Raw genomic sequence first — 16753 nt, 5'->3', positions numbered from 1 at the left:
TTTCACTTGTTATTTAACATATCAATCATTAAAAGTAATACTCATGAATATGAGGATCCTAAAGCCCCCCCCCCCCCCCCTTTTTTTTTTTGAGGTTATAAGCCTGATTGCCCCCGAAAGTAGCATGTTAACAACAAAACAAATGGGCATATCTATCAGTCAAGGTACCCAAATGATATCATTCACGTACAATTTGTGTTTGACAGTTGTATTATCCCGGTCCTTTGAGACTAAAGGTTTTGATATTATAGATTAACTAGGAGGATTTCTCGAGTGTTGCGTGGGTATGAAGAAAAAACATAAATATGTTAGAATTTGTATTGCCTAGTTGGACAGCTTGCATGTTCATAGAAATATGTGACTTGTTGATGTGGACATTACAATTGCATGAGCTAGTGGATTTTAATTGTGCGTAATAGTAGATTACCTAGTTGGATAACTTGTATGTTAAAGAAAAAATAGGTAGTGGAGTTTTGCTTTTATAAGAGTATAAGAAAAGATTAGCTTTCTTGATTTCAAGGTTTTATTGACATAAACCTCCTCATGTCATCTTTGTGTATATATATACAACAATACCTCTAGATCTAATCAATCTACTAATCTTCTCTATGTACTATTATTTTCATGGTATCATGAGACTAGGTTCTATATGCCCTAGCACTTCAGTTGTTCTATGCTCGCCCTCTCCTATGGCTATACCTCCAAAATGTGCACAACCTTCTCATGCTACGTTGTTCCTCTGTATTGGCCTTAGGTTGTTGCTACGACCAAACTCAATGCATAGTTCCTTTTATTGTTTTATAATTTCTTCATAACATTTCATTTCATGACTCATCTAGAGTTTGGAACCAAACCAAATGAGTTCTATCTAGATAAAAATTATTTAGTCCTTCTTCTAAAAAATGTTTACCATGTCATAAAAAATTCTACATGGCACTCTACTAAACACAGATGAAACTTCTGAGAGCATGTATAATGGTTGTTGAATTGATTGCCACATCAGCTAAGGTGGATGAGAGAGGAAGCCAAGCATTGTTGCTTCCGTTCACCAGCTGAATATGCATGCTAAGGTTCCTCTCCATTAAGGATGGAGATAGTGGATAGTGCTCTAAATGGATACAGAGAAGAACCGCGGCTATCTATTTGGAACACCATCGTCATCCTTACTCTCCATGTACTAGGCCCCACTTGACCTATCCCACTCGGCGAAAAAGTATTTAAAACATTGTAGATAGAATATGTGAAGAGATTAGTTGTTGTATGTATTAGGCTCCAAACTTATCTATTGAAGATTTGGCTTAGCTTATAGTAGCCAAGTCTTGTTTAACTTAGGCCAAAAGCAAGTATAATAAAAGGCCGTAAGTAGGTCTTATGCTTGAGTGAAGGCGAGAGAGAAGAAAAAAGAAAAAGAAAAAAAAACTAGGTTGTAAGGGTATCCCCAACGTATTTTCTCTTAGCAAGGTGCAAAGATTGACATATCAACACGTGCTTTCTTAGGCCCTGTTTAGTTTTTCACTCAAAAATTTTTCATCCATTCCATCGAATCTTTGGACACATGCATAAAATATTAAATATAGATAAAAAAATAAACTAATTATATAGTTTGGTTAAAAATCACGAGACGAATCTTTTAAGCCTAGTTAATCTATGATTAGCCTTAAGTGCTACAGTAACCCACATGTGCTAATGACATATTAATTATGCTTAATAGATTTGTCTTACAGTTTCCAGACGAGCTATGTAATTTGTTTTTTTATTAGTTTCTAAAAACTCTCCTGACATCCTTCCGACACGTCCGATGTGACACCCAAAAATTTTTCATCTCCAATCTAAACAGGGCCTTAGAAAAAAAGAAGTCTCAATATGTAAACTTGTTGCACACTATTAATGTGGACCTCCAACAATAAAAAACTGTGTGGACGGGTGGTAGTGATTGTATGAGCGGTAAGAGAATGTGAGAGATGAGAGAGAAGGGGAAAATGTTTTCTATTGTTTGCACCTGGTAAGCAATAGGTGCGATGTGATGTTAGACTAGCATATTTTCTTTAATGTATTCTACTCCCTCTACTTCAAATTATAAGATATTTCAAGAATTTTAGAGAATCAAAGCATATCAAGTTTGATCAAAATTTTAGAGAAAATTACAAAGATTTATGACATCAAATAAATATACTATAAAAATATAATTAATGAAGAATCTAACGATACTTAGTTGATATAATACATGTTACTATTTTATCATATAATTTTGGTCAAACTTTAGGTGCTTTGACTTTTTAAAATTCTTAGAATATTTTATAATTTTTTTGCGAGCAAAATAGAGATGGAGGTATCTCCTTTACTTTATTCTCTCTCCTCTTTGCATCGCCTTAGAATGTGCAATACAGCTACTCTAAGGTCAGTTTTAATGAATGTTTTATAAAAGTTTTATGCACATTAAATATACTGATGTGACACTATATCGATGAAGAGAGAGTTGATTAGAGTTTCATGAGAGTAGAGATAGTTTTACGTGGATGAAACTCTTCTGTATTGTTTTCAAAATACAAGTGCTTTGGAACCTGAGCCATGAAACCTCCATTAATGGTTCTACAAAACTTCATGAGAAAAGAGAGTGGATCATGTATTAGTGATAAAACTTATGGTAGTCAACTACTATTAAAATTCGATGCTCAAGAACCAAGACCCACTAGCCACTAGCTAACAAATTCTTTAGCACATTAAAATTCAGAAAGGAACAATTCGATGCTCGATTGCACCTCCAAACCTCGTGCCAATCCCCCCCACTTGCTGCCAAATTCTTTCGTACACACTACCAAAGTACCACAAGAATGGATTGCGACTAGCTCAGCGCAAACAATGCTCAATGTATCTAACCTCTTTTCAGAACAGTCAGCTCCCACCTCCCTCTGCTTCACACGGGGCACTCGCTTTATCGTAGTATTATCGTACAGTATTAACAAAAGTTCTTAGCGACTTGACACGAGGCACGTTTAACTTAGCTAGTCTCTCGCATCACTGATGCGAGTGCCGATCGAGTGGAAATACTTTGCTAATACCACGGCTCCTCCATGGGGCAGCGGTGTCCACAAAGTCCACGACTGCTGCCGAGCTGCGAGCTGCGGAGCAGCCGCAAATGCGCCGGCGCTACTGTGGGATCGCGCCGGTCGTCGCGTCATCGTGTGTGTGTGTGTGCGGGTTAACAAATAACAAACCAGGAGAGCCATTCACCACGTGCACGACGCAACCAATCCATAGCAGGGCCTTCACTCTGAAAACCAAAAAGTTTTCAAAATTCTCCGTTACATTGAATCTTGTGGCACATGCATGAAACATTAAATATAGACGAAAATAAAAACTAATTACACAGTTTAGCTGTAAATCACGAGACGAATCTTTTGATCCTAGTTAGTCTATGATTAGATAATATTTGTCACAAACAAACGAAAGTGCTACAGTACCGAATTTTTTTCACTTTTCGGAACTAAACCAGCCCAGGTCCTTCTCGTCGGAAACAACCATGCTCCGACGCCGCACCACATCAGCGCCGTGTCAGCTCGCCCACCCCACCGCCCACCGGCGACCAAAAGCAAGCGCCTCCGACAAGCCACAGCCCACAGCCGTCCGTCCGTCTCGCGCCATCCAGCAGCAATCCAGCAAACGGACGCGCACGCACACGAGAAAAAGGAAGGAAAGAAAAAAAATCGAGAGGAGCCACACCGCGACGACGGAAAGACCGAAAAGGCACAAGGAGCCAAACGCGGGCGCGGCCGGGAGAGCGAGCTGCCACGTCAGCGCGACGGTGACCTTCCCCCGGTAACGCCGCCGCCGCCTCGCGCAACCCCAACCCGGCCGAGGGCGGGCGATTAAATTAAACTAAGCTAACACCGGGGTTTTCTCCGCCCCCCGGAATCGGACACCAAAGTCGGCCATACGCCCAAGCGCAAAACCTCTCTTAGTCTTCGCTCCGCTCTCGCACCCGTGGGTGCTCCGTTCCCCGTCTCCTCCGCCCGCACTCGATCGTCCGCGCGCAGGAAGGTTGATCTGTCGAGGGCCGGCGAGCCCGGTAAGTAAGGTAACCACGCTGCTGTTCTCGTGGATTTGCTCAGCTCTCCTGCTTCGATTCTTCTTCGGGTTGGGAACTGGGGGAATAATTCGGGGGTGGATTTGAGCTGCGGATCAAGGTGGGGGCTCGCTGTCGCATTTGCTTGGGGAGGGCGGGGAGATTTCGTAGCGTCGGAAGAGTAGATGAGGTGGGGGAGTTGAGCGGCGTTTGGTGCTGTGACGCTGCGCTTGTGGCGGGGGATTTGACGGGCTGTTAGAGCGAGGCGGTGTTCGTCTCCACGGACGCAACACCAGGTCTGTAAGGAAGTAATCTCCTCCAGTTTCGTTATCTCAGATCCTTCCCAGCTAGGCTCTCATCGCTTGATACAAGATCAACCTCGATCTATTGCTTCCATAGTTTGTCAGTCGATTGAGTGCACAGTCGATCTCACTTTCCTCAATTTTTAGCTTCTGAGCTGAAAGGCCTCTCTGGCCGAGAGATTCCGATTTGTATCCAGCCTGTTTCTTGTATGGATGGAACTGTCGTACATGATTGATTGGTTACTGGCGTGTGTTATGTGTGCAGATTCACGTCTTAATACTAAGCGTCTTGACTCTACACTAGGGTAGTCAGCAAATTAGGTGTAGTCAGCAAATTAGGTGCTGCCGTTTATGGATCTATTTGTCTGAGGTGACCGGGTTGCCTCTGCTGGTTAGGGCTTTTTGAAGGTATTAAACCAATAGGATTCCGTTGCTTACCAATCTCTTTCCACCACCAAGGGAGCCCTGGCTGTGGAAATCTACTTTCGCACCACCTGATAAATATCGTGGATGCAACACCTGAACATCCAGTGAGCAGGCACTGTAAAGGTTATGCTCTAAACGGGGTTCTATTCTTTGAGGATGCCTTAGGATGTTTTGCAGAGGACAAAGGCCTCTAAAGGCTTTTGGGATGGCTTATGGTTAGGGTTTGGTCAACTGCAATCTGTATTTTTACCAGGCAATGAATCCTTATAATTTATAATATTTCCCTAATTCTTATACAATGAACATAATATCTTCTTTTATTAATGGCAGAGTGAAAATGGATGGAAGTACAAGAGGGGGTGGACATTCTGAAGCATTAAGGAACTACAACCTGGGAAGAACTTTAGGTATTGGCACATTTGGAAAAGTGAAGATTGCCGAGCATAAGCTTACAGGACATAGGGTTGCTATAAAGATCATCAACTGCCGCCAAATGAAAAATATGGAAATGGAAGAGAAAGGTATGGTTTCTTATCCAGTCATATTTGATTTTTCGCTAATAATATTTTGATAATAAGCAAGCTTAATTTCAATGGTGCCTTTTGATAATATTAAGACCTGGAGTTGCTTTGATAATTAAGACCCCTTGGATCCTCTTTCCAGCAAAGAGAGAAATCAAGATATTGAAGTTGTTCATTCACCCCCATATCATCCGGCTTTATGAGGTCATATACACACCAACAGATATATATGTTGTGATGGAATATTGTAAGTATGGTGAGTTGTTTGATTACATTGTTGAGAAAGGCAGATTACAGGAAGATGAAGCTCGCCGCATCTTCCAACAGGTATTTATCATTTTTCTTGTCTAGTTACTTCTAGTGATATGCTTCTCTGAGTGACAATAAGTAGTTATCAGAGAACTGTTCTATCTTGTTACTTTGCATCAGTGAATTTTGATATTTATGGACATTGCATCCATATTCCTCATTTATTTATGTTGTGTTTAATGTGCTCTCATTGAGTATTTGGATAGTTTTGCCTTGCCTTATTTTTTGCTTATGATGACGTGTCACCATGTTGACTCGCAAGCATGATGTGGTAATTGCTTTGTCCTAGAGTATCACTTTCGCATGTAGTTCAGAATTTTGAATCATGATTTAAACATTACATCTTTCCATGGAGGATGTGCCAGTTAAAATATTCCTTTTTCTTTTATATTTAAATTCCAGGTTTGTCTTATTAGTTTTTTTCTTCCGCATTGAAATCCAGATCATATCTGGCGTTGAATACTGCCATAGAAACATGGTTGTCCACCGTGACCTAAAGCCAGAAAACTTGTTACTTGATTCAAAGTATAATGTAAAACTTGCGGACTTTGGTTTGAGCAATGTCATGCATGATGGCCATTTTTTGAAGACTAGTTGTGGGAGTCCGAACTATGCTGCTCCAGAGGTATTTTGTTCCTATTACTTTGAGTTTGCTGTTATATTTTTGTCCTTTTTTGCACACCATGTTTCTTGATACACAGTGGGTGTTCCGTTGCAGGTAATATCTGGTAAACAATATGCTGGACCTGAGGTTGATGTATGGAGTTGTGGAGTGATTCTTTATGCTCTTCTTTGTGGAACTCTTCCATTTGATGATGAGAATATTCCCAACCTGTTCAAAAAAATTAAGGTGAGAAAGCACTTATGTGGACTACAAAACCTTGCACCAATTAGATTCTGTTCTGGAGATTTGACCATCCTCTACCTGGTTTTTAGGGAGGTATCTACACACTTCCAAGTCATTTGTCTGCTTTGGCCAGGGATTTGATCCCACGAATGCTTGTTGTCGAGCCTATGAAGAGAATCACAATTCGGGAAATTCGGGATCATCAATGGTTCCAGACTCGCCTTCCTCGTTACTTGGCAGTGCCTCCACCAGACACGACACAGCAAGCCAAAATGGTACATCCTCTGAATTATAAGTGGCTATGTTGCTATTGTATGCTTGTGTCCAAAATTTTCTAATTTTGTCCACTAATATGTAGGAAAAAGTATATATATACTTTATAAGCATGTTTCTGTAGTATCTATTGAACGTAGTATTGTATATTGTACAAATCTATAGTCAAAAGCTCTATCTTGGAGTAATTCCTTACTGCAGGTAGTCTGTACAGTAGCACCAATCCACCAGCATGTATGTCTCATGGAGTACATAAGTGGAGCACTAAATTTTTCATTCATTGTTACTTTTTTTAGGGATATTTAGGTGTTTCTGTTGGATTGATTTCTACATTTCTACACTTATTAGCCACCTATCATTCTTCTGCTGACAATTCTATAACATTTTCCGACATTGTCATATTCTGAAGATCGATGAAGATACACTTCGAGATGTTGTTAATATGGGATTTAACAAGAACCATGTGTGTGAATCACTGTGCAGCAGACTTCAAAATGAGGTATGGACATGCATTGTGAGCCTTATGTTCCTTTTGGTGACTTCTACTAATTTTTGGCAAATTTTCCAGGCAACTGTTGCATATTATTTACTATTGGACAATCGATTTAGAGCAACTAGTGGCTATCTTGGAGCAGATTATCAAGAATCAATGGTTAGTACACATTAACACCTGGGTGTTTGAACCAAAAAAAGAAAAAAAAAATCTTGAGGGTTTCTTTGATCTATTGATGTTTGAATAGTTGCCTCTCCAGGACAGGAATTTAAATCAGATGGCGTCGTCCGAATCATCTAGTTCTGGTACGAGGAATTATGTTCCAGGAAGCAGTGATCCTCATAGCAGCGGTTTGCGGCCACATTATCCTGTTGAAAGAAAATGGGCGCTTGGACTCCAGGTCTTGCATACTGTCCATTTTACTCTGCTTTGTATGACCTAGCACTTGTATTGATGTATCACTTTGCCAACAGTCTCGGGCCCACCCTCGTGAAATAATGATTGAGGTCTTAAAAGCACTTCAAGAATTAAACGTCAGCTGGAAGAAGAATGGGCACTACAATATGAAATGCAGATGGCTCCCAGGGTTTCCTGAAGTCCATGACATGTTAGATGCCAGCAACAGCTTTCTTGGTGACTCTACCATCATGGATAATGATGATGCAAATGGGAGGCTACCTGCTGTGATCAAGTTTGAATTCCAGGTGTGTAGTAGCTTGTTACACTAACTGAATTTTGTTCACCATGTAATTCATCATGATTTTTAACCCAGTATTGTCGATTTACCCATTCACATGTTTTGAATCATTGTTGTAGTGGGGACAGAGCAATGCATTCTCTATTTCTTTCAATCTTGTGGTTTGAATCACCGTTAATAATATAAGTAAATTGTGTGTGTGTGTGTTTTGAACTTAGTAAATTGTGTGTATTCAAGCTGCCTTGCCTCAGTCTTATTTTTTATTTATTTTTTTAAAAAAGGAATTCCAATACATACTTTTGTGTTTCCAGCATGTGAATCTAGCACTTGCATCTGGTATTTCTAACAAGTAGTATCTGGTGCCATTTTTACCGAACGAACTTTTAAAATTTTGATACTTCACATCACTAGTCAACCATATATTACATCTATCCTGTACTTGCAGTACTAATGCACTTCAAATGCCACATTCTCTGGCGATGCATTTGCTGACATTGTTTTATTCTTCTTCAGCTTTACAAGACGAAGGAAGACAAGTACCTCCTCGATATGCAGAGAGTTACTGGACCTCAACTCCTCTTCCTTGACTTTTGTGCGGCCTTCCTTACCAAGCTTAGGGTATTATAGTGCTCTGTTTCTCTTCGGATTGGTGAAAAAACTAAACATAGGGCTCTACCATGTGCAGTTTTTCACTGAGGTGATGAATAAACGAAAGCATGTAAATAGGAACCTTTTTCTCGTCTTTGGACAGCAAACATGTTTGAGTGACTGGTCTTGTGTTAAGCGCCTGAATGTTGCCTGTTAACTTATCCTAGATGTATACTTAGGTTTAGTATATTGCTGTCTGCATGGACATTGCTGTTTCTGCAATCAGTGGCACCGCAGATGGCGATGCAGCAGTGCAAGCTATTATGGATTTTTTTTTTTTGCAAGATCCGGCTTTTGTTCGCCTTACTGTACATAGCTATGGTGTGTTGCACTTGAAAATTTTGCAGTTGCTGATATTTTCTTGACAACTACTGAGTCGCATCTGTAAAAAAAATCGTGCTACTTGATTTAATTTTTGAATAGATATAGGACCGCTCGACAGTAAATTTACTAATATCTGTTCACTGTGAGCCATTAAGATAAGGTGTACTTTTTTATGATTTTTAATCAAATATTTTCATGTTTCTCTTTTTCTTTCTCCCTATATATGCATGGAGGAATCGTACAAGCACGGCGACAAACAGAAAGAAAGAATTGGATATATGCCATTGTAATTAACAGTTTTCTGGAGAAATGCGGCTGGAAACCATCCGTTTGCCACCATGTTATTACGATTTTTTCGTTGTCCGAGATGCACTTTCTATGCCCCCTAAATACCATTGGGACCATGAGAAGGCAAAGGCCAATGTGTTTCGTATCACCTAAAACCATTGGCACCACGAGAAGGCAAAGGCCAATGTGTTTCGTATCGCCTAAAATTCTCTTGCTTTACCATAGTTCTCTTTCACCTCACTGACGCTCAGGTCTCACATGCATAATTGTTAAAAATTGTGATTTAATGTATTTATAAATTTAACTAAGTGGTTTTCGATCTACATTTCTATGGTTATTTTTATATTTATGGTATTATGATTATGATCTTAACCTAAAGATTTCTTTGATTTAGAATCTATGATTTCAACCCTTACTCATGTGTAATTGTCTTTCGCTTGCTTCAACTCTGTCGCCATTCTCAAGCCAACTAAACTCATGGCATGGACGCCATAAGCTTTAGCTCGAATTAGCGTAGATAGGCTACTGTGACCTTGAGAAGTTATCCTTGGAGCTTGGGCTATCATTGGCATGTGCTCTGAGCCTACCTTGTGTTCATGTCGTCATTTGGTCATTGGCAGACTCAAACTAGGGAGCAGACTAAGGACATCCAAACATCTAATGTGACGTGGCTAAACTTTTTAGCCCCCTAGTATTTAAATGGAGCCTACTTATATTGGAGCTTTTTCTTATGCTATGGTAGTATATTTTCCTACATTGATAGTGCTCTTACATACTCCCATCTACTAGTTCACACACTTTTCCTATTCCAAAATAAATCAGCTTTTTATCTTATAAAAAGGTCAACTTTTGGCTATGAAACTAAACAAACACTTGTCTAACTATATATAGGTAAAAGTGGATGTTTGTCTTACCATTCCTATTTTTTTCTACTATAGCAGCATTTGGAATAGAGGATTGGCTAATTCCTTCCCAAAAGAAAGTTTATTATTTTAGAGGAAAACAAACACCCACTTGTAGTTCTTATTTTTCTTTTCTTCATGAAGTCCAACACAATGAAGCACAATAGCGTGTTTGTTGGCATGCAAGCTGGCCGGAACATTGTACAAAAGTCTAATCATTATGGTAAACTTTAACTCCCGTCACATTGAATGTTTGGACACATGCATAGAATACTAAATATAGACTATTTACAATACTAAAAACACAACTAGTGAATAATTTGCATGCCGAATATTTTGAGCCTAATTAATTTATAATTAAACACTAATTAACAAAAAATGCTACAATTCCTATTGAACTTTAACACTCCAAAACACCCCCTTTATATCAAGTTTGACCACGTCTTTCATTCATGTGTTTCAAACACCAATACTTCAAAAGTTCATATGTTTTTCATTTCTCTATTTTAACACCACATTCCTATTTTTTCCCCTATGTTTTATTCAATTCCTCTATCTTGAAGCTATGTTTCAATGTTCCAAACAGGTTTTGCATTCCTATGTTCAAACAGGTAGATCCTTTCCACCGAAGCAAAGTTAAGTCTACAGCGTTAATAACGAGGAAATGCGGAGGGAAAAGAAAAAGAAAAGGAGAAAAACAAAAGCTGAAAGCCGAAGTAAAGACAGCGCTGTCCCTCGCACTTGGGCGCTCCGGTCGTATACTCCTCGACGAGTCTCCTCCTCGACTCGATCCCCCGCAACTACCTAGATCTCGAACCCTCGCCGCCGCCGCTGCCGCCGCCGCTTCTTTCCCGATCGCCGCGGCCATGGCGAAGGAGTTCCCCGTGCCGCCGGTGGTCTTCACGCCGTCCACCCCGACGCACCGCCGCCACCCTGCCCCCGGCGTGGGGGCCTCCCCTCCGCCCGCGTTCGCGCCGCCCCGCCCCTCCACCTCATCCGCCGCCAACCCGCTTCCCTTCATGTCGTTCGATGTCTCAGCTGCCGCGGCCTCCTCCTCCTCCGCGCCACCCCTCTTCACGGGGCCTATCGGTGTCGGCGGTTCCGGCGCATCCTTCGAGGACGAGCCGCCGCTCCTCGAGGAGCTCGGTATCAACACGCGCCAGATCTGGCGGAAGACGATCTCCATCCTCCACCCGCTCCGCTCCGCCGACCCCTCCCTCCACGCCGACGCCGACCTATCGGGCCCGTTCCTCTTCCTCCTCTCCTTTGGACTCTTCCAGCTCCTTGCGGGGAAGTTCCACTTCGGGATCGTGCTTGGCTGGGTCACCGTGGCGTCCCTTTTTCTCTACTTCGTCTTCTCCATGCTCTCGGGTGGCCGCCGCGGGGACCTCGATCTGTACAGATGCGTTAGCCTCGTCGGCTACTGCATGCTGCCCATGGTCATCTTCTCCGCTGTCTCCCTCTTCCTGCCGCGCGGCGGCGGGCTCATATTTGGAGTAGGGATGGCGTTCGTGATATGGTCAACCAGGGTCTGCACCAGGCTGCTAGCAGAGCTTGCATCCAGCGGAGATGAGCACAGGGGCCTCATCGCTTATGCGTGCTGGCTCGTCTACATGCTCTTCTCGTTGCTCGTCATTTTCTGATACCGTTTATGGTATGGAAGGTATGCTTGGACAACTATATTAGACCACCATGCAAATATTTAATTTGATTATTGTTGTTATATGCACCAGTGGTTACAGCACAGTAATAATTTACTGTGTAAACCTCTAAGGTAATCATTTTAACTCTGATGTAGCCATGTAGGTGTTATGCATAATTATTGTGATTTGAGGAGAAATGAAATGAAATATATATGAACATATTTGATGGTATGCCAATTAACTAACATTTAGCCAGTACAATATTGATTTAACAAGATATGAGTTTGTTGAGGTTATTGTTCTGTTCTTTTCCTTTGAAACCTCACCTGAAGTATCTGTAATGTGTTTGTTGTTACGCACAACTCTCCATTCCTTGTAATGGTTAAGCTATGATGCCTGGATATAGATACTGGTACACGAAATGGCGATACTCTGTTATGCTATCTCTCCCACCCCCCCCCCCCCACCCCCCCCCCCACACACACACACACCACCACCACCACCACCACCACCACCACAAAAAAAACACAGATACGACAATATGCATATATAAAATAAAATAAAGAAGCCAAATATTACATAATCTAACATTATTTAGGGCATAACGTTCAGGCCATCAAGCAGCCAAGACCGTAGTCGCAATAGCTGTGTTGTTGGAGACAGGGAATCCTCCGCTTTAACCACCATTGGTAGATAAAAATGCATTCAAACTAGTTGCCATGATCTGACAAGGGCTCTTATGCGAAGCAAATGAGTGATGATACAGTTTCAAGGTATCACATGTGTACTGGTGAGGTATCTCAGGACTATCTGTGTTATTTTTATTATTTGGAAATTGAGTAAACTTTTGATATGTCTGGGATACGTATGCATGGAGTGTCTGATACCGGTACATGAGTTTTGCGAAGTATATACATTTCATAGTTTAGAAGTTTTGCATCTTCTTACTGATTGTAATTGATTAGTAGGTGTTTGAAAATTACTTGATGACATTGTGCCTGTGAAAACAAAATGTAAAAGCGGTAGCAGTTCTGATTGATAACTGATAGTAGATCTGCAGAGTCAGGCCATATACAAGATAAGGTCGGGCTCTGAATTGTAAATGTGGTTGATTATTTGGTTGCCCAGGGATTACAAGGTAGTTTTGTTCTTTGCGCTGCATGATTGTGGTTCAAGTATAATTCATCTAGTTATAGATGTTTATGGCAATGAAATTAGTACTAGCAAGATGGAGGTAATGTACCAAACGTCAAATGAGGCAAGTTTGTGTAGCTATTGGAAACTAGGATGTGTTGTATGCCACTGGATTTTTCCCCCCTATGCCATTGCTGTTGACCACTTTTCTAGTCTTAAAGGTTGTTCATCTGCTCAGCATCAAATACATGATTGTAACTCATTCAAGACTGACTTACAAGACTCATTGGAACCAATGCGATAGCTAGCAGTGTGATAGTGATGTTCACATGTTATAAGTGATAATTCTGTTCAATCGAATGACAAATCGCTGGTGGATATTATCTGCAAGTGTCATTTAGAACTGGAAATAGACAATTTTTGATAAATGAACCCACTGATGTCCCTAAATTCAATAACAAATTGAAGATGTTTTAGAGTAAAATATTCAACTCCTTCAGCGTGGAGGGCTTTAACATAATTAATAGATGTCCTTTTATCTCAGCATGGTTATCAAGGTGGTAAGGCGAGGTGTGGCGACTGACTACCGCCTTATGCTTAAGCGACTAAGGCGTGAGGCAAGGGGACACATTAATTAACAGCTTAAGGGAATCCTAAAAAAGCAGCTTAGAGCAATAGATAACGGAGAAAAACAAAAAACAGTATACGAGCTTATGTGGCTGAAGATATTTAGTGTCTTTATGCAGCTAAACAACTTAGTAGTTATGAATTCTGATACATGATTAACTGTTTTTATCATTTCTTTCTTTTCGTATTTTGCTTAAATGAATCTGTGTGTGCTTGTTTGATATGCTAAGTAGAAATGTTCTAGGGATGAGATAGGTCAGATAAGCTCATATACTAATTCAAGCAGTTCTTTCAAAGGAAACATAAATTCAACCTGCCTGAACTCAAGAAAATTGTTTTCTGTGCCACTATATATATAGTATTACAGTGGCTGCGGTGGCGGTAGTTGGTGGTGGTTGTCCGGTCACTACCATCTGTACTATTGTCTGTACCCTTGGTAAAATTTGTGCCAACATGTGGCAGCAGCTTAGCACTTCTTGCACGATCCCCTCCTTATTCCCCTGTGGGCTGTTGTCTGTCCTGGAAAGGCAGGGCGTTTCCTTTTCCCTCTTCTCTTCCTTATCACCCACACATCTCTCTCCTCATAGGCTCATACGATGATGCTTGTGGTTGCTATCTGTTGAGCTCGCTGGTTTGAGCATATTTGATGGTGTCCACATTGACAGTGCTATGATGTCAAAGTGTCAAACACCTTGCGTTGATTTTGATTCAGTAGCAGCTACTGCTCAACTCAGCATGTGAGTGATTGGATCTGACGGCGGAGGATCAAATGGTTGCTTGCTGCTGCTGCTGCAACTGTTGAAATGACCTCCTGGAGTGTTTAGCCTGCTGCTGGTGCTTAATCTGGCTTGGGGGTGGATGGATTTTGCCATCAAGTGTCCTCATCTGGTGGCTGGCTGCCACCGCAACCTTGTCACTCTGCAGGAATGTAAAATCCTTTCCTGTCATTTGTATAAGGCAACAAAAGGTTGAATAGGATGGCTGGCGTCGGTACTCTCTAAACCAATGGTGGCACTCAATTATGGCACTTAGTCCAGCTGAGATCCAGTCTCTGTTTCTCCTTATGCACTCTAGCTTGGAAATGGCCTCAAGCTTAGGTCGCCACAGTGCTATGTACCGCCTATTCCTCCACACTTGATTGGGTACTACTGTCAGTGAGCCCAGATCATGGAGGTTTGGAGTTGGATTTGGCCTTCCAAGACTCTAACTGAATGCTCTTCTTTTTATCGGTCTTCGCTAGGTTGGGTCTTTTGTTGATGAGCTATGTTAGTTGGTTGTTGGCTCAAGTTGTCTGATCCCTACCAGAAACATGGAGGTGGGTAGCAACTACGTTCTACTTTCTTAAACTGTTAAACATTGTAATTTTATTGCCAAGGTAATGAAATTTGGTTTTACCGTGGTGGGAAAAAAAGTGAATGCTCTTCTCTTTATTGATTGCTTAGTCCTCTCGTTTAAAAGGAAACCGTACCTTTTAGCACAATTGGTGAAAGCATATGAAAATGGTGAACATGTTGGAGCACAGTAATATTTGTTATCTGCTAGCACTTTTGTTCTGTACTTGTGTTTGCAACTTTGTGCATTATGAAAACTTTATATTGCTTTGGATTGCTTTTTCTTGCTACTGTGTACAGATTTACTAACTGTGTTTTTCTCCTTCCTGTGCAGATTATGTTCGGAATTTGTTTAGCGGATGATGTGGACCGCGGACTGCCTTTTACCAGCCACTGGAGTGTTTTTGCTGTGTTGTTGCGGATCTACCTACAATCTGGCCAGTTGGGGAAATGTTCTGTAGTGATCTCTTAGTTCCAGTGGGCATGGTTTCGGTGTAGATCTTGGTTAAAAAAGAAAAGGAAATCGAGGTCCAGAAACAGCAAATGTGCAGTAATTAGGTTTTTGCTGAAGTATTGGTGGAAATCTTACTTGCTAAAGGGATTGGTCGTGGTCAGTGCAAATCTTGTTTACTATGATTACTTACCATTACCACGACTACTATTTTTTCTATATCACCGTGGTAATTTTTTTTTTCTTTTCACAGTTCATTTGTTAGTGATGCATTTTGGCAGAGATAAGTATCGAAGTTACTGAATCGTCGTAAATCAAAGGAACGTTAGTTTTCTTTCATTTGTTATAAGTTAACCCTCACATTGAGTTTATCTTCTGGGATAGCAAAATATGCTGTTTGCAAATTGTGCTGTTTTAGCATGACACCATTTTCTGGTTCATAAGCGAAAGGGCTGGCATCATCTTATATGCATTTCTGGTTCATATGTGAAATGGCTGGCATTATCTTGTTTGCAAAAGGAAAGGATGTGTCAATGTTCCATTATTAAATCCACTTGTTGCTCTTATATTATACTCATACATCTTAAATTATATAATGTTTGACTTTTTTGTCACAAGTTTGACTACTCGTCTTATTTAAAAATTTGTGGAAAATATTATTTCTTTTGTCTTGGCTTGGTTTATAAATAAAAATTTTTCAAGAATGATTTAAATTTAATTATGTTTGTATATTTTTTTAATAAGATGAGTGGTCAAATTTGAGAAAAGAAAAGTCAAATGTTTTATAATTTGAGATGGAGGAAGTATTATATTGTATCGTGGTTGCAACTTAAGTTACCCGGGAAATCTTTATTTGACTTGTCACCTCCCGGTGCCCTTTTCGGCTAAATATATAAACAAATTATTATTAATAGTTAGTATTCCCTTTGTCCCACAGAGAATGTAAATCTCGCTTACTGAGAAGTCAAATGATCTTTAAATTTGACTAAATTTATATAAAATGCTATATATATTATGAAAATATTTTATGACTAATTTATTGATATTTATTATATTATAAAAATAATACTTTTAAATTATATTTGGTCAAAATTAAGAAGACTTCACGAGATGGATTACATTCTTTTTTTTTTGGAACGGAGATAGTATGCAATAAGTTATTGGATCATTCATTGAATGTATTTTCACAGCAAATTTAATATATTTAATAAAGATATAAAGGTTGGCTGGCATTATCTTATTTGCAAAATGAAAAGATGTGTCACTATTCATTAAATCGGTAAAAATACTAACGCTCATCTTTAACCTCTATCTTTCCCCCATCCACTCCACCCTGGCCTACCTTGTCTGCCGTCCCATTGCTTCTCTACCCTTTCAGGCCTTTCTTGGTCCCAATCAACTACCTCGTCGATGACTCATCGTCCCATTGCTTCACCCAACCGGATATTCTCCACTATCTTTCAACTAACCACAA

General features: G+C 40.4%; 2 protein-coding genes across 6 annotated transcripts; both read left to right on the top strand.

Annotated features, from left to right (window-relative positions):
- Positions 3788 to 8947, top strand: LOC110431613 (serine/threonine protein kinase OSK4). Of its 4 annotated transcripts, none has more exons than XR_002449022.1 (11): positions 3788 to 4075; positions 5122 to 5312; positions 5455 to 5639; positions 6064 to 6246; positions 6340 to 6471; positions 6558 to 6743; positions 7151 to 7240; positions 7310 to 7393; positions 7499 to 7634; positions 7708 to 7938; positions 8445 to 8947. XR_002449022.1 is itself a non-coding variant. In XM_021450779.1 (11 exons), exons 2-11 carry the CDS (start codon positions 5129 to 5131, stop codon positions 8556 to 8558), a joined length of 1542 nt encoding a protein of 513 aa, XP_021306454.1. In that variant the 5' UTR covers positions 3795 to 4066; positions 5122 to 5128; the 3' UTR covers positions 8559 to 8947. The 4 variants fall into 4 exon arrangements, 3 of the variants coding, with proteins under 3 accessions (XP_021306454.1, XP_021306453.1, XP_021306455.1); XM_021450779.1 differs by having other exon boundaries at positions 3795 to 4066; positions 7482 to 7634; XM_021450778.1 differs by having other exon boundaries at positions 3819 to 4075; positions 7482 to 7634.
- On the top strand, positions 10651 to 15618 carry LOC110431684 (protein YIPF5 homolog). 2 transcript variants are annotated; one of them, XM_021451022.1, is made up of 2 exons: positions 10651 to 11747; positions 15163 to 15618. In XM_021451022.1, exon 1 carries the CDS (start codon positions 10693 to 10695, stop codon positions 11734 to 11736), a length of 1044 nt encoding a protein of 347 aa, XP_021306697.1. In that variant the 5' UTR covers positions 10651 to 10692; the 3' UTR covers positions 11737 to 11747; positions 15163 to 15618. The 2 variants fall into 2 exon arrangements, with proteins under 2 accessions (XP_021306697.1, XP_021306696.1); XM_021451021.1 differs by having other exon boundaries at positions 10698 to 11756.

The sequence above is a fragment of the Sorghum bicolor genome, chromosome 1 (genome assembly GCF_000003195.3).
Source record: "Sorghum bicolor cultivar BTx623 chromosome 1, Sorghum_bicolor_NCBIv3, whole genome shotgun sequence".
NCBI classification, from domain to species: domain Eukaryota; kingdom Viridiplantae; phylum Streptophyta; class Magnoliopsida; order Poales; family Poaceae; genus Sorghum; species Sorghum bicolor.
Note: the sequence above shows the minus strand (reverse complement) of the source record. Positions and strands in the feature narration are given on the sequence as shown.

What these genes read in the sequence shown, in the direction of transcription:
- LOC110431684 (XM_021451022.1), top strand. Translation starts at nt 10,693, where the DNA reads ATGTTCAAACAGGTAGATCCTTTCCACCGAAGCAAAGTTAAGTCTACA.
- LOC110431613 (XM_021450779.1), top strand. Translation starts at nt 5,129, where the DNA reads ATGGATGGAAGTACAAGAGGGGGTGGACATTCTGAAGCATTAAGGAAC. An exon ending in TATGGAAATGGAAGAGAAAG is followed by an intron (nt 5,313 to 5,454) that starts GTATGGTTTCTT and finishes TCCTCTTTCCAG; the next exon opens with CAAAGAGAGAAATCAAGATA. An exon ending in CTCGCCGCATCTTCCAACAG is followed by an intron (nt 5,640 to 6,063) that starts GTATTTATCATT and finishes ATTGAAATCCAG; the next exon opens with ATCATATCTGGCGTTGAATA.